This window comes from Rana temporaria, chromosome 7, assembly GCF_905171775.1.
Source record: "Rana temporaria chromosome 7, aRanTem1.1, whole genome shotgun sequence".
Taxonomy (NCBI): domain Eukaryota; kingdom Metazoa; phylum Chordata; class Amphibia; order Anura; family Ranidae; genus Rana; species Rana temporaria.
The window spans coordinates 17,522,264-17,544,965 of record NC_053495.1 but is presented as its reverse complement, the minus strand read 5'-3'; the positions used below and the strand labels follow the sequence as shown (position 1 = coordinate 17,544,965).

The 22,702-nt window shown below is 45.1% G+C and overlaps 1 protein-coding gene across 3 annotated transcripts in view; it reads right to left on the bottom strand.

The window, feature by feature from the left end:
* The window catches only part of PLXNA1 (plexin A1), a 460,603-nt gene that overhangs the window by 69,179 nt on the left and 368,722 nt on the right, over nucleotides 1-22,702 (bottom strand). For all 3 annotated transcript variants that reach the window (XM_040358985.1, XM_040358987.1, XM_040358986.1), the window contains exons 13-20: nucleotides 15,456-15,607; nucleotides 13,212-13,332; nucleotides 12,987-13,123; nucleotides 5,868-6,035; nucleotides 2,272-2,365; nucleotides 1,939-2,178; nucleotides 1,689-1,832; nucleotides 114-348 (exon numbers count right to left, since the gene is read on the bottom strand). In XM_040358985.1, the coding sequence (XP_040214919.1) occupies nucleotides 114-348; nucleotides 1,689-1,832; nucleotides 1,939-2,178; nucleotides 2,272-2,365; nucleotides 5,868-6,035; nucleotides 12,987-13,123; nucleotides 13,212-13,332; nucleotides 15,456-15,607 (1,291 nt within the window). The remainder of the gene's footprint in view (nucleotides 1-113; nucleotides 349-1,688; nucleotides 1,833-1,938; nucleotides 2,179-2,271; nucleotides 2,366-5,867; nucleotides 6,036-12,986; nucleotides 13,124-13,211; nucleotides 13,333-15,455; nucleotides 15,608-22,702) is intronic.

Genomic DNA, 22,702 nt, shown 5'->3' with positions numbered 1-22,702 from the left:
AAAATGTGGTTTATGTGGTTGTTAGTCTGAAGTGGAGAAGGTCGCTTCATGTGCTTGCCTGGAGCGGTGCCATATATACAGGTTTGGTTGCACACAGAGGTTTTTTTTTTTACCTTCTTTGCATTCCAGGGCCACCCGCGACTCCAGATTGTCCATCTGCAGCTGCAAACGCTTCAAGGTGCGGTCTGCATCCCTCGATTTGCGCTTGTAGGCGATCAGCACGATGATGATGATTAGCAAGAGGAGCCCACCACCTCCACCGATGCCAATGATTGCCGGAAGGGTCAGGAGGCTGTCGGAATAGATCTGCAGAGTACCGGGTGAGAATTCAAATCCTCCGGCTTTGATCTAAAAGATAAGAAAAAAAAAAGGTCACATACATAAAAAATAAATTCTGATATACGGCAAGTAGCTGTTTAAACATTTAAAGGTCAGCTCACTTAAAAAGGATAGATTCGTTTGAGTAGATGTCAGAACTTTGAACCAACCACACTTATGTCTTTTGTGACTTCATAATGACACCTGAGTTCCCAGCTCCACCCACCTGCTACAATAATTGAGAAAGCTGGCAAGGTCAAGATATGATTAGGTCTGTACAGGGTTGATTTACTAAAGGCAAGCGGACTGTGCACTTTGCAAACAGCTAAGTAAATAAGGTAAGGCTTCACTTTGCACATGATTGGATGATGGAAGTCAGCAGAGTTTCTGCTCATTTACTAAGTGCTCTGGGGCAACTGCGCCTGCAGAGTGGAACTGCACTCTGCAAAGTGCACATTTTTTTTCCCCTTTAGTAAATCAACCTCTAAGTGTACAGTGAGCAAGTTCCCAGCCAGTACATGAGCTATTGGTGCCCTTAACTCCACACAGTAATGCAAGGCTTTCTCCCTGGTGTGGAGTGTCGTGCTCGCCCCCTCCCTTGGACTACAGGAGAGACAGGACGCCCACTAACACACAGCTCCTGTCTATCTGCAACGTAGAGAGCGTCCTGACTCTACTGTAGTCCAAGGGAGGGGGCGAGCACGACACTCCACACCAGGGAGAAAGCCTCGCATTACTGTGTGGAGTTACAGACAGAAGAACAGGAAGTGAGGATTTCTCAGAAGAAATAAGGACATTAAAAAGCAAAATGGAAGGATGAGGTAAGTGAAGGAGGACTGCACTTTAACCCCTTTAACTGTTATTAATGGCCTTCATTCATGACAGATTGCTTACTTTTGTGATCTGTGATTGGCTACAGCTAATCACATGGTACAGGGTGCTGTGTCGGCCCAGTTACCATGTGATAGCTGTGGGACAATCACATCAGTACAATAGTAAGCAGTCATGAAGGGAAGCCATTTAAGATTGTTTTGCATACATGTGAACACTAGAATTGGTCATAGCTATTACAAATGATATCCCGGACACCCAGAATGGCTGGGTAGCAAGCAGTGTGGTCAGGGGATCGTACCACAGTGCGCATGTGCTAAGCGACGCATAGGTAAAGTCACTTATCCTGCAGCTCTTGCTCGCACTAAATGTACTGTGGGCAGGTGGCAAGTGGTTAATGTAAATACGTTTTTTTAGCAAGCCTTCTTTAACTTATATGGCAGGCAGCTTGGTCAATAGCGCCAAATATCTGCTTTTTATGCAGGTGATCCAACATCTACTTGGCCACCACATTGCTGTGTAGAGGACATCATACATACCGTGACTTTGTGTTGTCCTGTAAGGTTTGGCGATTCGCACAGAAGCTGCGTCTCAGACACGGTTAGGGCGCATGGGGTGTCGCCAATCAAGACTGTATAGTTGAGACGGAAGTTCCCAGGTACGGATGGTAATATATTACGACCCTGAGAAGAAGAGAACAAGTCTTGGTTTTAGATGCTCTGCTGCAAAAAGAGATTGAAGGAGAAGGGTGTAGACAGGCTGGTAGTTGCACCATGACCCCTCACTCACCTTGATGATTAGAGGAGAGCTGGGCTTTAGCTCTAGGTTCCCGGATGGACTGAGGGGCTCAAACACAGGGTCAGCGTAGTACGTGAAGCTGGTCATATTCACGATGAGCAGCGCCTGGACGTTGTCCATGATGAAGCCGATCTCGTCTGGTTTGTCTCCGAATTCCGGCGGAATTCTCAGGGGGTTTTCGATGGAAGGGGCCAGACAAACCATGGTAGTGTCATTATAAACCGTACAGTTCTAGATGAAGAAATCACAAGGCGATTAATGTCTCGGCTCACCTCTGTCACACCTCCCAACACACATATCTACTAGTCTGCGGTTAGCACTCACATTTTCACGTTCCACCTCGCCATATTTTGCGCGGATCTTCGGTTCCCTAATAGTTGCCAGGTTCAGACCGGACACAATCAGTGGAGTCCCACCACTGCAAAAAGAACAACACTGCTTAGAGCCGGACTCCAGGAAGATATCAAAGACAGAAAATTTGAGTAGCTCTGTATTTAGCAATACACCATTAAAGGTTGCATACCAGCAATGCACATTAAACGCGTTGCTGTACTGTGGTGCAATTCATTCTGAATGACACCCAACGAACCCTGCCGACAACTATGCCATGCCAAAATTGGTTATGCATCATTTGGCAGGGTACCAGAGTGAATGCCAACGCACTGCACCAATGCAGCCAATGTTTGTTGCTGTGTGTTGTGCAATAGCTTGGTAACACATGTGTTCTTACAATGTCATAACATGAACAGGCCATACCATGTGTGGTTTTTTTTTATTTTTTATGTGGAGTGTTATCAGGCTCTTGTAATCTTTTGTACCAGGGGTCTCCAAACTTTCCAAAGGGTCAGTTTACCGTCCTTCAGACTTTAGGGGGGCCAGTGGGGGAAAAAAATGTCTCGGGCCCAGCATCAGTGAGATAGCACATGGCCTCAGGTTTGGTGGTAAATAGGAGGAATAGTGTATTATCATTGGTATAGTGGGAGGAGTAGTGTCCAATCATTGGTATAGTGGAAGGAGTAGTGTCCAATCATTGGTATAGTGGAAGGAGTAGTGTCCAATCATTGGTATAGTGGGAAGAGTAGTGTCCAATCATTGGTATAGTTGAAGGAGTAGTGTCCAATCATTGGTATAGTGGAAGGAGTAGTGTCCAATCATTGGTATAGTGGAAGGAGTAGTGTCCAATCATTGGTATAGTGGAAGGAGTAGTGTCCAATCATTGGTATAGTGGGAGGAGTAGTGTCCAATCATTGGTATAGTGGGAGGAGTAGTGTCCAATCATTGGTATAGTGGGAGGAGTAGTGTCCAATCATTGGTATAGTGGGAGGAGTAGTGTCCAATCATTGGTATAGTGGGAGGAGTAGTGTCCAATCATTGGTATAGTGGGAGGAGTAGTGTCCAATCATTGGTATAGTGGGAGGAGTAGTGTCCAATCATTGGTATAGTGGGAGGAGTAGTGTCCAATCATTGGTATAGTGGAAGGAGTAGTGTCCAATCATTGGTATAGTGGAAGGAGTAGTGTCCAATCATTGGTATAGAGGGAGGAGTATTGTCCAATCATTGGTATAGTGGGAGGAGTAGTGCCTCATCATTGGTATAGGGGGAGGAATAGTGCCCTATCATTGGTATAGTGGGGGGAATAGTGACCCATAAATATTATAAGCAGGAGGAATAGTGTCCAATCAGTGCTATCTGTAGGAGGAATGGTGTCCCATCATTGCCATCAGTAGGAGGAATGGTGTCCCATCATTGCCATCAGTAGGAGGAATGGTGTCCCAGCATTGCCATCAGTAGGAGGAATGGTGTCCCATCATTGCTATCAGTAGGAGGAATAGTGTCCCATCATTGGTATCAGTAGGAGGAATAGTGTCCCATCATTGCCATCAGTGGGAGGAATAGTGTCCCATCATTGGTATCAGTAGGAGGAATGGTGTCCCATCATTGCCATCAGTGGGAGGAATAGTGTCCCATCATTGGTATTAGTGGGAGGAATGGTGTCCCCATCATTGCTATCATTAGGAGGAATAGTGTCCCATCATTGGTATCAGTGGGAGGAATAGTGTCCCATTCATTGGTATTAGTGGGAGGAATAGTGTCCCATCATTGCCATCAGTGGGAGGAATAGTGTCCCATCATTGCCATCAGTGGGGGGAATAGTGTCCCATCATTGCCATCAGTGGGAGGAATGGTGTCCAATCATTGGTATAGTGGGAGGAGTAGTGTCCAATCATTGGTATAGTGGGAGGAGTAGTGTCCAATCATTGGTATAGTGGGAGGAGTAGTGTCCAATCATTGGTATAGTGGGAGGAGTAGTGTCCAATCATTGGTATAGTGGGAGGAGTAGTGTCCAATCATTGGTATAGTGGGAGGAGTAGTGTCCAATCATTGGTATAGTGGGAGGAGTAGTGTCCAATCATTGGTATAGTGGGAGGAGTAGTGTCCAATCATTGGTATAGTGGAAGGAGTAGTGTCCAATCATTGGTATAGTGGAAGGAGTAGTGTCCAATCATTGGTATAGAGGGAGGAGTATTGTCCAATCATTGGTATAGTGGGAGGAGTAGTGCCTCATCATTGGTATAGGGGGAGGAATAGTGCCCTATCATTGGTATAGTGGGGGGAATAGTGACCCATAAATATTATAAGCAGGAGGAATAGTGTCCAATCAGTGCTATCTGTAGGAGGAATGGTGTCCCATCATTGCCATCAGTAGGAGGAATGGTGTCCCATCATTGCCATCAGTAGGAGGAATGGTGTCCCATCATTGCCATCAGTAGGAGGAATGGTGTCCCATCATTGCTATCAGTAGGAGGAATAGTGTCCCATCATTGGTATCAGTAGGAGGAATAGTGTCCCATCATTGCCATCAGTGGGAGGAATAGTGTCCCATCATTGGTATCAGTAGGAGGAATGGTGTCCCGTCATTGGTATCAGTAGGAGGAATGGTGTCCCATCATTGCCATCAGTGGGAGGAATAGTGTCCCATCATTGGTATCAGTGGGAGGAATAGTGTCCCATCATTGGTATCAGTGGGAGGAATAGTGTCCCATTCATTGGTATTAGTGGGAGGAATAGTGTCCCATCATTGCCATCAGTGGGGGGAATAGTGTCCCATCATTGCCATCAGTGGGAGGAATGGTGTCCCATCATTGGTATCAGTGGGAGGAATAGTGACCTATCATTGGTATCAGTGGGAGGAATAGTGACCTATCATTGGTATCAGTGGGAGGAATGGTGTCCCATCATTGGTATCAGTGGGAGGAATGGTGTCCCATCATTGCTATCAGTGGGAGGAATGGTGTCCCATCATTGCTATCAGTGGGAGGAATGGTGTCCCATCATTGCTATCAGTGGGAGGAATGGTGTCCCATCATTGGCCTCAGTGGGAGGAATAGTGACCTATCATTGATATTAGTGGGAGGAACAGTTGTAGTCAGTGTGAAGAACAGTCCCTCATATCATTGAGAGGAATAGTGCCCAAGGGCCATATAAAGGCTAGCAAAGGACCGGATTCAGCCCTCGGGCCGCAGTTTGGAGACCACTGTTCTGTACAACAGAGCTCAGACTGAGGAAGGAAGAAGCAACACAATCAGCTGCTCTGCAGTATTCATGTGCCAACAAGAACATGCTGATAGGAGGAGAGAGCAGTGACAGTGAGATGAGCCCATCACTGTGCTGCTTCTCCTTTCACTGTCCAGTCACAGGCTGGGGGAGGGACAAGTAGAGAAAAATGATGTCTCCTATTTTGCCAGAGAGGGCTGTGCTGTATGGCAGAGCTGTGTAGGTTGGATGGAAAAACACACAAATCCTTTTTTGCAGGTTAATCAGCGCCATACATGTATTTTGCCCGGAATTTAGATTGAAAGTTGCATCATCCAGACAGATCACAGAGCTCCGCAGCCATTGTGATAAGCTGCGTGGATTACCTGGTGATGCTCCACTCTGGTTCGATTTTCTGCACTGTGGGGTCCTCCGTGTAATTGTACTTCACCTCGGGGTTGCGCAGCACAGCGCGATTGATGTGGATCTGAATTTCCGCGCTGGATGGAATCTGTCCCTGCGGGGATTTACAGCGAATTTCTTTGGCTGTTCTCCTAGAAGAGACACGAAAACAGAAAGAAACATTAAAAAAAAAAACGAATGGCTTTATTTAACATTTTTTGGGGCTCAGTGACTCAGTGACTTTCTCCATCTCAGATAAACAAAGCATCCAGGGTCAGAACGGCTCCCGCTGCACTCAAGACCGACAAAGGAATGTTAAATGATATATAATTGGTTATTCTCCCATTTAACATAATCTGTTACTGCAGCCTTTCAGGGCAAAAGTGACAGGTTCTCTTGTCAGACCAACCCCCTACTTACCAACCCCAACCCCACCCCCTCACTTACCAACCCCTTCCCCACCGGCACCCGCACCAAGCAATGTCTGACAAACCAGTGTTTTAAAGCTGAACCACAAGCAAGACTTTCCCTCGTCTTCCTCTCCTTGATGAACAATTACATGTTTTCAGTTAAATCATTTTGTTCAAATTATCACTCGGACTGTCTGTTGTCTTTGGCCCTAGTTTGGCGAGAGGGGCCAGCGGGCTCCTGCAAATGTCACAGCACCCTCCATGAATCTTCTTTTAAGAGCATTATATGAAAGAACACATTCTTGGGGTCCCTTTAGCCATGCATGCTCCTTACTCCTGGGCAGGTACCTGCTCCCCACTTCAGCGGTGATTGCCTAGGTGGTTCCACCAGACGTTCTCCCCTTCCCAACGTTCTGGGACACGTCAAAGTTCCCAGAAGGCTGTAGGACCTTACTATGCCCAGATCAGGACCACGCTGGATCCATGGACAGGTAAGTGTCCTTTTATTAAAAAGTCTGCAGCTACAAATCAGGGTTACCAACCTCCCCCATTTTTTTACTGACAAAACGTGGAAAATTTACTGGCAAGTTGAGAAATGACAAAACTCCTATTGAAAACTAAACCGTATACTGAACAGTATAAACATGATATGGAAACAATGACAATACCTTAACGCAATGTGTTTGATTTACACTTAAAAAGTCAACACAGCATGAAATTATCAGCCCCTGATATTTACTGGCAGTTGTAAAAAAAAAAAAAAAAACGATTTTTACAAAGTGTCAGTAAATGTACTGGCTATGGCAACCCTGCTACAAATACTGTGTTCAAAGAGAAGTTTAGGATTTTTTTCTAAATCATACTAACCTAGGTGGATGCTGCATCTGTCCCCCTCAAGTCTTAATACTGTGAACCGAGCGATCAAACACCGCTCAAACACCGATGATCGCTTGGTTCTCAGAGCTCTGTGAGCAGACAACCGATGACCATCAGTCACCGCTGTCTGCTCTGACAGTAAAAGGGGTACAAGTCTCCTATATGTGTTTCAGCTGTGCATTTGGCTGTTTGGTGGACATTTAACCACTTATTTTTTCTTTTTAAAATGACAATTTTTTTTTTTATTGCATTTTAGTGTAAATATGAGATGCACGATCTTTTTGACCCCCAGATCCCATATTTAAGAGGACCTGTCATGCTTTTTTTCTATTACAGGGGATGTTTACATTCCTTGTAATAGGAATAAAAGTGAAACTTTTTTTTTTTTTTTTAAGAACAGTGTAAAATATAAAAGATAAAAGAAATAAGAAAAAAAAAAATGTAATGCGTCCCCGTCCCGCCAAGCTCGCGTGTAGAAGCGAATGCATACGTGAGCAGCGCCCGCATATGAAAATGGTATTTAAACCACACATGTGAAGTATCGCCGCGATCGGTAAAATGAGAGCAATAATTCCAGCCCCAGACCGCCTCTGCATATCAAAACATGCAACCTGTAGAATGTTTTAAACGTCGACTTTGGAGATTTTTAAGGGTAAAAGTTTGACGCCATGCCACAAGTGGGCACAATTTTGAAGTGTGATATGTTGGGTATCAATTTACTAGGTGTAACATTATCTTTCACAATATATAAAGAAAATTGGGCTAGCTTTACTGTTGTCTTATTTTTTAATTCAAAAAAGTTTATTTTTTCCCCAAAAAGTGTGCTTAAAAGTGCACTTGTAAGACCGCTGCGCAAATACGGTGTGATAAAGTATTGCAGCGACCACCGTTTTATTCTCTAGGGCGCTAGAAAAAAAAATGTATAAGTAATTTTCTAGCAAAAAAAATAATAATTGTTTTTAACTTGTAAACAACAAATCTCAGAAAGAGGCTCGGTCCTTAAAGTGGAGGTTCCATAAAAAAAAACTATTTTGCTTTAAACTGTAGCTTACGACTAAAAAAGAACGTTTTTTTTTTTTTTTTACTCATCTGGAAATGCCTGTTGCTATGCGGTCCCACGAAATCTGCCTTTGAAACCACCTAGGATTCTGACATCATCTCCCTCTAATGCTCCTGGGAAATGTGTGTCATAATTTCCCAGGATGCAGTGCGCTGTCCAATTATCACTCCCCATCCAAGACTTCCAGGAAGTAAGTGCTTGTAGGCTTCACAATGCCCACAAGCAAAATGACAACGGTGTAGACATAGTTTTATAAACTATCTTTTTTGAATAACTATGCGGAGTGGCGGCAGATTGTAAAATAGTAAGTGACCAGATTTATATTATAAAAACGCAGGATGAAAGGACATACATTTAAAAAATGCTAATTGTGGTTGGAACTCCGCTTTAAGTGGTTAAAAAGGCTTTAAAAAAAGTTTTATATCCTAAATAAAAAAAAAAGCAGCAGCCCCTTTAAATATCCTTCTATTCACAAGGCAGCCTAAGCTGGCCCCGGAAACGCATTCTGCGCCGTGTCAGACGCCGCTTTCTGGCAGGCGGCTGGGAAACATTTGGGGAAAAAAAATATCGGCGGCATAAAAAGCCTAAGCTGAACTAACAGTCTGTATCACATGTTCACCCTGCAAACAGCAGCTATTAGCGCTGATAACCACCAATTACCACAGGAAAATATTTAAAGACCTGCTCTATTATCATTCGTAATCTAGAAATTATGCACTTGAAATCCTATGGAAGGCAAAGGAAGACGGGAGAAGCAGCCTGTGGGCACAACGCAAACACTTAAACCCACGGCTGCCAGACAAAAGAAGTCTGACGGCGGAACGTCTTACTGATGGAGGCTCGGCGGCTTTTGCTTCTTTCAATGGCTTCAAGAGCCCAACGCGTAGGTTGTAGGAACAGGTGCATCTTACCTCCCGAGTGTAAGCTCTTGGGACAAGAACAGAAACGCAATACAGCTTTGATGCATAACTGCTCCGTTCCTGACTTCGGCGTTCAACCGCGTTTTAGTTATTTTATGAAATCTGAACATTCATTTAATACCTCTTATCACGCATTTAGCGACAGCGCCAATGTATTCCACAGTGCTGTACAAAGAACTAAACCAGTCACATCAGTTTCTGCACCACAGGAGCTTACACTCTACTGACCCCATCACAGTAACACTATTATTATACACTTATAGAGCTCTGACATAATCTGCAGTGCCATACAGAGACCGTCACATCAATCTCTGCACCAGAGGAGCTTACACCAGGGGTGACAACTCATGGGGCCCGCGGGCTTACAGGTGGCCACCACGCCAGGAGGCAGGGCAGCTAAAATCTCAGGATTTTCACATCAAAAGCATGTCGGTTTTGGACATATAAAAAAAAAAAAAAAAAAAAGAACATACTGTCCCTGGTTTTTACATACTGTCCCTGGTTTTATTGAGTCTGGCAACCCTGATGGGGCCCCCTAGTGGCATGGGGCCTTTGTGCAATGCCCGAGAGTCCCAATGGTCCGTCCGGCCCTGGCTTACACTCTAATGTCCCATCAGTGTTACACACTATTATACATCGAATACTGAGCAAGTCACATCAGTCACTGCACCTGCAGAGCTTACACTCTAACACCGCCACACTATCATCATACATTTATATAGCTCTGATATATTCTGCTGTGCCATACAGAGAATACTGAGACCAGAGGAGCTTACACTCTAATGTCTCATTACATTCACACACTAATACACATTTACATAGTATTCTCTGTACAGCACTACACAATATGTCAGAGCTATGTAAATGTGTATTAGTGTGTGACTGCGATGAGACATTAGAGTGTAAGCTCTGCAGGTGCAGAGACTGATGCGACTGTCTCAGTATTCTCTCTATGGTACAGCGGTATATGTCAGAGCTCTATAAATGTATGCTGATAGTGTGACTGTATTAGAGTGTAAGCTCTGCTGGTGCAGTGACTGATGTGACTTGCTCAGTATTCTATGAACAGCACTGCGGCATATGTCAGAGCTATATAGAGGTATGACACTGATGGGACATTAGAGTGTAAGCTCCTCTGGTGCAGAGATTGATGTATTCTCTGTATGGCACAGCAGAATATGTCAGAGCTATAGAAGTGTATAATGATAGTGTGACTGTATTAGAGTGCAAGCTCTGTTGGTGTAAAAACGGATGAGACTTACTATTCTCTGTACAGCCAGTCTCTGTACCAGAGGAGCTTACACTCTTATTCCCCACCACAGTCACACACTATGGCCCGGATTCAGAAAGGAGATACGCCGTCGTATCTCTGAGTGTGCAGCGTCGTATCTACGCGACTGATTCATAGAATCAGTTACGCATAAATTTCCCTAAGATCCGACCGGCGTAAGTTTCTTACACCGTCGTATCTTAGGCTGCATATTTACGCTGGCCGCTAGGTGGCGCTTCCATATATTTACGCGAGGAATATGCTAATTAGGTAAATACGCCGATTCAGAAAAGTACGTTCGGCGCATTTTTTTACGCCGTTTACGTTAGGCTTTTTCCGGCGTAAAGTTACCCCTGCTATATGAGGCGTAGCCAATGTTAAAGCGGTAGTTCACCCTCCCCCGACACATTTTACCATCGAGACAGGCATTGTAGCGCGAGCTACAGTATGCCTGTCCCGATTTTTTTAACCCCGTACTCACCTTGTAGTCGTCCATCGTAGATTTTCGGCTCCCGCGGGGAATGGGCGTGCCTATGGAGAGGGAGGATGATTGACGGCCGGCCCTGGCACGTCACTCTCCCCGAAGACAGCCGGAGTAGGTCTCGGCTCTTCACGGCGCCTGCGCACAGGCTATGCGCACGCGTCGTGAAGACCAAGCCTATTTCGGCTATTTCCGGAGAAGCGTGACGCGCCAGAGCCGGCCGTCAATCATCCTCCGTCTCCATAGGCACGCCCATTCCCCGGTATCTTCGATGGACGACTACAAGGTGAGTACGGGGGTAAAAAATTCGGGACAGGCATACTGTAGCTCGCGCTACAATGCCTGATTTTAAGGTAAAAGAATTTTTTTTTTTTTTTTTTCCCGTCGATAGGGTGAACCCCCGCTTTAAGTATGGACGTCGTTTCCGCGTCGAGTTTTGGAAATTTTACGTTGTTTGCGCAAGTCGTTTCGCGAATAGGGCTGTACGTAAGTTACGTTCACGTCTGAAGCATTGACTATTTGCGGCGTAATTTCGAGCATGCACACTGGGATTTTTTCATGCGCCGTTCGTAAAAAACGTCAAATACGCGGGGTCACCATTCATTTAAACAAAAAAACACGCCCACATCATCCACATTTGAATTAGGCGGGCTTACGCCGACACACATACGTTACGCCGCCGTAACATAGGACGCAAGTCCTTTCTGAATACGGAACTTGCGCCCTAATTTACGGCGGCGTACCGTATCTGAGATACGTTACGCCACCCGGAAATATATATATATATATAATATATATATATATAATTATACATTTATATAATTATACATTTATATACGTAAATATGACATATTCTCCAATGCTGTACAGAATACAGATTCACTTTAGTCTTGGTACCAGAGGAGCTTACACTCTAATGCATCATGACAGTGACATACTTTTATTATTATACATTTATGCACCTCTGATATATTCCACCGCACTTTACAGAGGACATACCAACAGTTACATTAACCACTTAAGCCCCGGACCAATATGCTGGCTAAAGACCCAAGGGGTTTTTACAGTTCGGGACTGTGTCGCTTTAACAGACAATTGCGCGGTCGTGCGACGTGGCTCCCAAACAAAATTGGCGTCCTTTTTTCCCCACAAATAGAGCTTTCTTTTGGTGGTATTTGATCACCTCTGCGGTTTTTATTTTTTGCGCTATAAACAAAAATAGAGCGACAATTTTGAAAAAAATGCAATATTTTTTACTTTTTGCTGTAATAAATATCCCCCAAAAACATATATAAAAAAAAAATTTTCCCTCAGTTTAGGCCGATACGTATTATTCTACCTATTTTTGGTAAAAAAAAATCGCAATAATTGTTTATCGGTTGGTTTGAGCAAAATTTATAGCGTTTACAAAATAGGGGATAGGTTTTTGCATTTTTATTTTTTTTTACTACTAATGGCGGCGACCAGCGATTTTGTTCGTGACTGCGACATTATGGCGGACACTTCGGCCAATTTTGACACATTTTTGGGACCATTGTCATTTTCACAGCAAAAAATGCATTTAAATTGCATTGTTTATTGTGAAAATGACAGTTGCAGTTTGGGAGTTAAACACAGGGGGCGCTGTAACATTTAGTGTTCACTGTGTGTGTGTTTACTAGTGTAGGGGGGTGTGGCTGTAGGACTGACATCATCGATCGAATCTCCCTATAAAAGGGATCACTCGATCGATGCGCCGCCACAACATGTAAACCCCATGTAAATACTGTCCTTGCAAGGTAGTGAACCTAGGAACCCAAAGCCAGCAAACTGATAGCCACTGAGCCACCAAGTATAGTGCCAAACAAGCAATTTATAGCCTTTTCAGCTGTGACGGTGGCCAAACACACAGGGCATAGATGGATTGATGGATACGGCAGTAGGTTGCCTTGATCCAGTCTGTTGTGGTTTGAGATGGAATGTTTTTTTTTTGCAGTTGCTAGAAAACGACCCTTTGAATGGCTATCATTGGATCAGGAAGCCCCACCAGGCAGTGGAATCCATCGGCTGTAATAACCCAGGGCTGACCAATCCCTCATGGCCTTACCATGAAAAGGTGCAGGGTCTTCCTCCAATTTCCACAGACACATCACTGCCAGCATTCAGATTGGTTCCCTCGATAGTAATCCAGGTACCTCCAGAGAGCGGGCCGCGGGCAGGGGTCACACGATTAAAATGAGGACTCTACCAAAAGAATTTTGAATACATGAGTATCAGCGGCCTGGTGAAAAGTGGACATTTATAGGAATTTGATACGTGGTTGGTAACTTACCACAAAGGTGAAAGATTTTGGAGCAGCGGTCATGTAATCCTTGGAGCAATCTCTGATACAGACTTCCACGGTGGCCTCACGAGCTTGGGTTATCCTGGCCTCTCCAATCTCACACACAATCCTAAGAAGACAGTGCAACACGTCACCTTAAATAGACCCCAGTTATTATTTTACTATATAGGTTAATACTGCAGCCATGTTTAAACGTAAGTGCCTCCAAAGTCTTCTCCTTCGTAGTGCATATAAAACCCATCAGCTCACAGCTCCGCACCGTCTTGCTTCCAATGCCAATGGCGCCCATTGAGGAGTCACTACACTGACAGGCCTGCAGAGTCCCAAGCATTCATTGATGGCACAGGCATGGCTTTTCAATACATGTGAACATATAATTGCTCAGAGAAGCCACTGCCGACAGTGGCCATGTCCTTACCTCCTAGATCCTTCACTTCATCCTTCAGAGCTTGATAAAGGAATGCGGCAGCCCTGTCATTCGCTGCCAGCATTCGGAAACGCACCGCTTTCCTGGTGACGTCATCTCCCATCGCTATACCCGCGCATGCAGTGTCTGCTAAGGATCGCCCCGTCCACCGCAAACCACCGGATACCATCAGCGGCAGAAGGACTGATCCCCTCCACTTCACAGCGCCATACCAGGGACCCGAGGAAGAAACCCACCAGATGACACCTACCTCTCCTTCTGGAGAATTGCTTCTACATGCCTTTATTTGACCACCAAAATGTGAGTGGTTTTTAACTTGTGGCTTTTAAAAATTAAATTGTTTTAAAGTATTGCACCCAGAGGCGCCTCTCTCCTTGTTTTTCTCCTAGATCCTTCACTGGGACCATGCTGGTAGCCTGATCTTTCTTATACAATCCTTTATTGGGGAATTTGGATACAAACAACCATGGCAGCATAGCAAAAGGTATACAAACATCAAGTAATGCACATACAGGCTTACAGAAGCAATAAAAGATCATTAGGTGGATTTTTCTAAAACTGGAGAGTGCAAAATCTGGTGCAGCTCTGTAAAGAAACCAATCAGCTTCCAGGCTTTATTGTCAAAGCTTAATTTAACAATTTGAAGTTAGAAGCCGATTGGCTACCATGCACAGCTTCACTAGGTGCTCCAGTTTTAGTAAATCTCCCTGTTTTTGTCTTGCGGTGCAGTTGTATTACGATTGACAAATGTATCAGAGAGCTGAGGGTACGTGGTGTGTTCCACTTTCATGTAAGCTTGTATTCATTTTTCCAAATGGGATAGGTTTAGATGGGAATGCATGGTAATTTAATTTAAGGGGGCATAGGCAGTAGTCCAAGAAACAAGAAAGGGAGGAGATCACGAAAAGTAGTATGTAATATAGGTAGGAGGGAAAATGTTGGTTGGGTGGGGGGGGTTTTCAAAGCCATGGAAAGAAATAAAACATTGAGTTGAAGGATGGGCGGTACCCTTGGTGAAAAGGTAGGTAGGGATAAGGTATAAACGTATAAAAGAAAGACTCGGGCTCAGAGCACAATACGGCTTCCTCCCAGAGGAACACTGGAGCTTGGACAGTGAGCGTGGCAATGCTGAAGATGAAGGATCGTCTGGAAAAGTGTTGCCACTCTGAATAATGGAGTAGGGAAGAAATGGTCAGTTGGGGTGGGTGTGGTTTAACGCACATATTAAATCATAAAAGGGGCGAGTGCTTAGGGATGGGGAGAAATGGTGGGTGGGTTCAAAGCAAAGGAGAGACCCAAAATCATAAAAGGGGCAAGTGCTTAGGAATACGGGGAAATGTTGGGTGAGTTCAAAGCAAGAGAGACAGAGAATCATAAAAGGGGATAGCGACTAGGGATGGGGGAATCTTTGGTGAAAAGGTATGTAGGGATAATGTACATATGTACAAAAAAAAAAAAAAAGAAGGTGGGGGAATATCAAGTATGAAGCATAGGAGGGTATAGCGTTGAGTAGAATGTAAGGATATTTTCCCAGCAGAGGTCAATTTGATGTTGCCCCACTGTGAGGCCCAGACCAGCCCAATCTTAGCAAGGCTACCCTACCATTCTTGTAGACGCATGCATGTACAGGTACTTGTGTACATGTACCATGAAAAATAATCACCACTGATCTATGTTGTATCACAGAAACAAACGCACCTCATATTAGGCCAGATATTGATGTTGGACAGTGGCTCAAATTCGAAAGCAATATTTCTTCCGGCTTGCCATAAAACACATCTTCCCCCCCACCAGGTGATACTTACTGCTCTGCACTGATGTATTCACTTTCTAGGGGGACACACATGACTTGCCCGACCCTCACACCGAACCGGATGTCATCAAACCTCAGTCCGAGGTTCTCGCCAATGATGGTGAGCCGGGTTCCTCCTTGCCTAGGGCCGGTTTCAGGAAAGAGCTGGAAGAAATAGGTAGAATACATGAACAATTGTAAAGTGCCTATTACAGGTGAATCCCACCTTATTATGGTATCGTGCTTTTTACACAGTAGCCCAAAAATCTTCATTATAGTATAAATGTCGTCTGAGGTGCAGCTATTTCTCATGTTACCTAATCTGTCTGCCTGTACAATATTTTGACAAAGGATGTATTGGTATAAGGATGGGCCCAGGAGTAGGTAAAAGGAGTAGTGTCCCAAGGGCTGGATAAAGGCAGGCAAAGGACCTTATTTGGCCCCAGGGCCGCAGTTTGGACACCACTGATCTACACGAACACACACCCACACAAGCTCCACTGCCAATATAGAAGTCCACGAACTGTGATCTGGTGCTCTAGCCAGGCCCCATAAATACAATACTTGAATCAAAAAGGGCTGGCAACTCGAATGCTCTTGAATAAAGTCCTTTATTGGTTACATAGATACATGGGTACAGGATATACGCTGACGCGTTTCGGCTAATAAGCCCTTAAAAAAGCACACACCTACACAGGTTGAACTGGATGGACTATTTTCTTCAACCTTACCTACTATGTAGCTATCCTAGTTGTAGATGAAACGGAGGCCAAGATTGCAAAACGATAGGAGGGTTTACTTCCATTTGAAGCAGGAAGCGGACGATCATATGACCACCGTGATTGGCTGTCACAGTGATCATATGATCTGCAGCCGGTCCTGCCGGGTACCAATCATTAGCTGGGACTGAGAGCCGTCTCCGAATTTGAGTGCAAGCTCCTGGTACAGAAAGCTCTTGTGCCCTTGGACGCAGATGGGCAGCGTCGGCGTGCAAGCTTTTCTTCTTTGCCGTCACCTATATGCATATGGCCCAATCAGCCTTTGTTCTCCCTGTCTGACCCTCCTCCCAGAAGTGTTCCTCGGAAGTAATCACGTGACCTGTGAGGCTGGAACAGGGTTCATCCTGATGGCCACAGGACAAGCCTGAAGACTCCACACATTCTGCTATCTTCACTTCTAAACAGCCCATGGATCTGGGACGAGGACTACAGGATGTTACAGATGAGCCTTCTTTCCTTACCTTCTTGTAAGTGTGTTTTGTACAATGTGTCATTAAACGAACCTCTTTAATACTGCACTTAGGTGGCGCTTCCTTTCTCTACCCCTCTTTTATATGCATTACTTGAGTGACAAGAGGCTTGATGAGGGGTCTCAAACTGGCGGACCTCCAGCTGTTGGAAAACTACAAGTCCCATGAGGCATTGCTAGGCTGACAGTTACAAGCATGACTCCCACAGGCAGAGGCATAATGGGACTTGTAGTTTCACAAAAGCTAGAGGACTGCCGGTTTGAGACCCCTGGGTTAGATGAATAAAACATGGCACATATGCTTGTTTTGCAGAGAAGTATTTTCAGACGTTTTTTTTTTATTTGTCCTGACATACCCTATAAATTAATTGAAAATGTATTTCTTCACAAAAGTACTTCCGTTAACTTATTGCTAATGAAAACACTTGTTTAAAGTGCTGCACATTATGTGGGAACAAGAGGCATGGTAGAAGCTGTGGGAAGACGCATTGGCTATAGCATACGGAAAGTCTTTGCAAACTTCAGAAAAATACTTTGCTGCATTATTTTAGAGAAAATGCCCAGAGCAGCTTCATAAAACTTCTGAAACATTTTTCATGAGATGGCAAACAGAAGAGTCATTTTGACCCGGATAAGTGGAAACAAGTAAAAACATAAGAAATTGGCTGGAGTAATAGTTTCTGATCAGCAAATGCCAACAAAGACAATAAGAATAAATTGATCCTAAAAAAAAAAAAAAGAGGCAGTTCTGCTGCCTCCGCACACCGGCGTGTATCGCCGATCAAAGTCCTGGCCCAAACTCCGCGGCGATTCCCTCTTGGCGTGTTCATATCACACGGTAATGCGTCAGTGAAATATTCATGGGCCTGGTCCGGTTAAGGGCTTCTGAAGCAATGGTAGTTTTCACTTGGGTTCCCCGGCTTAACGACCGCGTTTCGCTTTGCTGTTCAAACTCGACAGGAATGTGTGTGGATTTACAAAGAGCCCCCTGCCTGCTTACATTAACGTACAAAACATAACAGCCTGCGGTAAGAAAGCACACACAGCGGGAGCATTACAACTTCATAACTGTCTACGCGGATGTACAAAGGGCGGCCCGGCTGTAAGCACAACCAGCCGGTGAGCGCTGCTACTGGCGGAGATGGGAATTTCAAATAGGGAAAAAAATTCTGTATATAAAAAAAGACATACAAAAAGCTGATATGAAATGGGTAGAGATAGTGTCAGTCCCAACGTAGTAGGCACACAACAAAACATATTTAGCCCATGGGACTTTAAAGAGTCACACCTCAAACAAAACATATAAAGAATATGAAAAATGAATTCACATACATTAACCAGGGGAGTTCCAGGCTTTTTTTAATGTCAGCAGCTACAAAAAGTGTAGCTGCTGGCTTTTAATAAACAGACACTTACCTGCTCCAAGGTCCAGCGACGAGCCGCCCGGAGCTCCGCTCCTCTCCGGCCGGCGTCTTCATTCCTAGTGTGGGCACCCGGCCGTGACAGCTTTCGGCTTCACCCCCGGGCACTCACTGCGCATGCACGAGCGGCGATGCGCTCTGTGAGTGGTCAGACGATCGCCTGGGACCTGTCACGTAGGGTGACCACGTGTCCCGGAATGCCCGGGACAGTCCCGCATATTGCAGGTCTGTCCCGGGCACCTTTATTCCAGGACAATACAGTGTCCCGGAATGAAACTGACACAGCCCCCCCCCCCCCCCCCCCCCCCCGGGCCAATCTGATGCCCCCAAAAAAGGCCACTACATCACCGCTTTACTCACTGACTGTACTTGTCCTGGCCGGGAATGCCTGGAGGAGCACAATCCCCACCCCCTGCTTGTGATTGGAGAAATCATAAATCCCGCCTCTTATAAATCCCGCCTCTTATAAATCCCTCCTCTTATAAATCCCGCCTTGTGTCCAATCACTGTGCTGTGATTCATTACAGCACAAGCTGATTTTTGGGAAGGGGGTTGTCCCTAAATGGTAGTTTAAAAATGTGGTCACCCTACTGTCAAGTGTCCCAGGCGATCGACCTACAGGGAGGGGCCGCAGTAGGCGATATGATGTATTGCCTAAGCGGTCCCTGGGCGGAAGAAGGAAGTGGGACAGGAAGTCCCACTCCAACTGAAGCCCACACTGCCCCCCCAAAAGAATTACATGCCGAATGTGGCATGTAAGGGGGCAAGGAGTGGTTTAAGCGGAAGTTCCACTTTTGGGTGGAACTCCGCTTTAAAGACTGAACCTCTGAGATTTGTTGTTTACAAATTAAAAGCTGTTTTTGCTAGAAAATTACGTAGAACCCCCAAACATTATATGTATATTTTTTTCTAACACCCTAGAGAATAAAATGGCGGTTGTTGCAATACTTTTTGTCACACCGTATTTGCTCAGCGGTCTTAAAAAAAAAAAAAAAAAAAACAGTAAAGTTAGCCCAATTTTTCTTTATATTGTGAAAGATAATGTTACATCGAGTAAATTGATGCCCAACATGCCACGCTTCAAAGTTGCGCCTGCTCGTGGAATGGCGACAAACTTTTACCCATTAAAATCTCCATAGGCGAAGTTAAAAAAAAATAGTCCCTTTAAGAGCTATGGGCGGAAGTGACGTTTTGACGTTGTTTCCACCCTGCAGTAATATGGAGACAGGTGGGGGGCCATCTTCCCCTCACTCGTCTCCATACATGGCAAGGGAGAAGACCCGATCACCTCCACCGCTACCGATGGCTCCGGTAATCGTCGGAGTTTGGCGGGAGGGGGGAGCCCCTCTGCCGCCGCCGATAAAAGTGATCTTGCTGCGTATCCGCCGCAGAGACGACTTATCTTGTAGCGGACCGCCCGCTGAAGAAGAAGATACCGGGGTTATGGTAGCTAGCTGCTACAACAATGGGATTCCTCTTCAAACAGCTGACGTATTTCTGCGGCGGGTGGTCCGTAAGTGGTTAAAAACCACATACATTATAACAACCACACACCCTTGTGGATAGACTGTATTAAAGTGATGCTAAAGGAATAATAAAAAAAACACGTTATAAATACCTGCTCTGTGTAATGGTTTTGGACAGAGTGGCCCAGATCCTCCTCTTCTAGTTTCCCCCGTCGGTGCTCCTGGCTCCTCCCCCCCGTTGAGTGCCCTCATAGCAAACTGCTTGCTTTGGGGCACTCACCCCCAAGCCCTGCTTTGTGTGTGCATTGAGAGAGGAGAGCTCTGAGGGCTGATTGGAGAGCAGGGTATAGTTGCACATTTAAAGCGTAGTCTATCTGGACACCTTGGCTTGTTACCGGAAGTGGAACAGACTCACCGGGAGGATCAACAGGTCATAAAACTGTTACAAGGGGGACCCAGAACAAGGGAAGACTGCGGAGTTAATGCTACAGACAGACTGCAGAATACATGTCATGTTCTATTTTGTGCTTTTACATTGCACTGTGTATGGGAGAGACTTTGCAAACAGATACATTTTTTATTTATTTTTCTTAATTGCAAATGATCAACTTCTGAGGGGCACTTTGCACAAGAAAGCCCTGAGCGTCTGCGTCTCACCCATTCGATCGTCTCGCTCCACAGAAGGCAAGACTGCGCCGCCTGATGAGATCCATTTAGCACGATTATTTTCAATAAGCCGGACAGGTGTGTGGTGACAAAAGCGGCATTATGACTGATGAGCGATTGGGATGGTGGCCCGCCAACGCCAATAACAAGCTAATTACGGGAAATTTCACAGCAGAGCTGGCTTGCCTCGGGAGCGGGGCCCATCGCTCGTCACACACCTGCGGGCACTAAATGGGATGAATGAGCCTGGGTGCCCGCCTGCACAATCTCATTCTGGGGAATTATGGGTCTCGTTACTGATTTGCCGCCCGGAGACAGGAAGAGGAAGAGCAATTTACGAGGGGACAGCTTTAATTAGGTTTACTTTTTTATTTTCTTAAAACTTTCTCAGGGAGACCTGCCAACTTTACACACAATGTACTTTACTTGTGTCACCGCGATGACAATTAGAGCGGTAATAAAATACGGGAGCCACAAAATTTGTTTGCTGGCTGCAGGCCAGTTTTCTTGCCAGGAAGCCTGTGCTGAGAGCAATGTAGGGGCCATTGCTGCCAACCTTCTAAAAATGCGAGATGCCTGGCTGCAAAGACATTGACCCAGATCATGCATGCAGAAGAAGAAAGTCCATCTCCAGGGAATGTGGCTCCCCATGTCATCAGCCTTCCTATCCATTCACAATTGTCTCCCATTGAAATCTGCCATTTACAATATCCTACAAATCGCCTTTCTGTACTATGTTACAGTTTTCATCAACCAACCTCACCGACTTAGGCTCCATTTGTACGACTCCAAAGTTGCACCAAATTTGGGGTGCAACTTTGGATGGGTGCAATTTGGATACGACTTTGGCTTTGACCAATAATAATAGACAACTGTTGGACACAAGCTGCATTGTATAACATTCGGGTAAAGCCTCGTACACACAATCGAATTTCCATCGGACAGATCCGTGGAATTTTGTCCGAAGGGAGTTGGCTGTGAACTTGTTCTGCATACAGACGGCAGAACTTTTTTTAGCCAACAGACACAAAACTACGTGGCTTTCAGCTCTTTAGTGTTGTGTTATGGTTGGCATTGCTCTGAGCATGCGTTTGTACTTTGGATTTATTTTTCCGATGGACTTGTGTACAGACGAATCGGACAATCCGACAAGACACATTTGTTGTCGGAAAATTTGAAAGCATGCTATAAAACATTTGTTGCCGGAAAATCCGACAATTGTCCGATGGAGCGTACAAAACGGTTGGATTATCCGACAAAACCCTGCCATCACACATTTGTTGTCGGAAAATCCAATTGTGTGTACGAGGCTTAAGGCCGCGTACACACGGTCGGAAAAAAACGATGAGAATGGACCGAGGTTCAGTTTAATCGGTCCAAACTGATGGTGTGTATAGCCCATCGGTCTGTTGTCCTTCGGTCCAAAATTTTAAAACATGATTTAAAATCGAACGGTCCAAATGGTTAGTAAAGAAAGCATCGGTTCAAAACCCGCGCATGCTCAGAATCAAGTCGACGCATGCTTGAAAGCATTGAACTTTGTTTTATTCAGCACGTCGTGTGTTTGACGTCACCGCGTTCTGACCCGATCGGTTTTTGGAACGATGGTGTGTACGCACATCAGACCATCAGGCCACTTCAGCGGTGAACCGATGGAAAAGGCCCGTCGGACCATTCTCATCGGTTTGGAACGACCGTGTGTACGCGGCCTTTCATGCAACTTTGAGGGTTAACATTGAAGTCTATGGTCCTCAAGTTGCATGAAAGTCAGACAAAAGTTGCACATGAACTACTTTGAAGTTGCTGCAACGTTAAATTGGTTATCATTGGAAAACATGGGGAATGACTTGACATGCAATGTAGCATGACACGTTGCACATGTGTGAATGGAGTCTAATACATGGTCTCCCCCCCCCCCCATATGTAACTATTCCAGTTTAGCTTCCCACATAGGGCACAGTTCTTTATAAATATCATACCCCTTATAATCTGATACTAACAAATTACTATTACCTGATATATTGGTGCCACTAGCACTTGGTCACATATATTGAATAAGTTAAAGCATAAAATCTATTTACTTAAACAGTTAATAGTTTCAATAAATACATGTATTTAGGTACGATTTACTATGGTATTTACTAGGGTGATACCGATACTAGTAACAGAACCCGAGTATTTGCTTGAGTACTTTTACTCAGGCAAATGCTCCGTTGCTTTTTCCGATACCTGGGCAGTCAGGGGCGAGCGGTACAGCGGTGGGGGCAGTTACAAGCAACGATCTCCCTGAATACATTTCAATAAAGTAGCCAACAGCCTCCTCTTCTACTCCTCGACCCCCCCCCCAGCAGCTTTCAGCTGCTTTATTGAAATCTATACAGGGAGATTGTTTCTTGTAACTGCCCCCACCACCGTACCGATCATCCCCTGACTGAGGCTGCTGAGAAAGGGACTGAGAA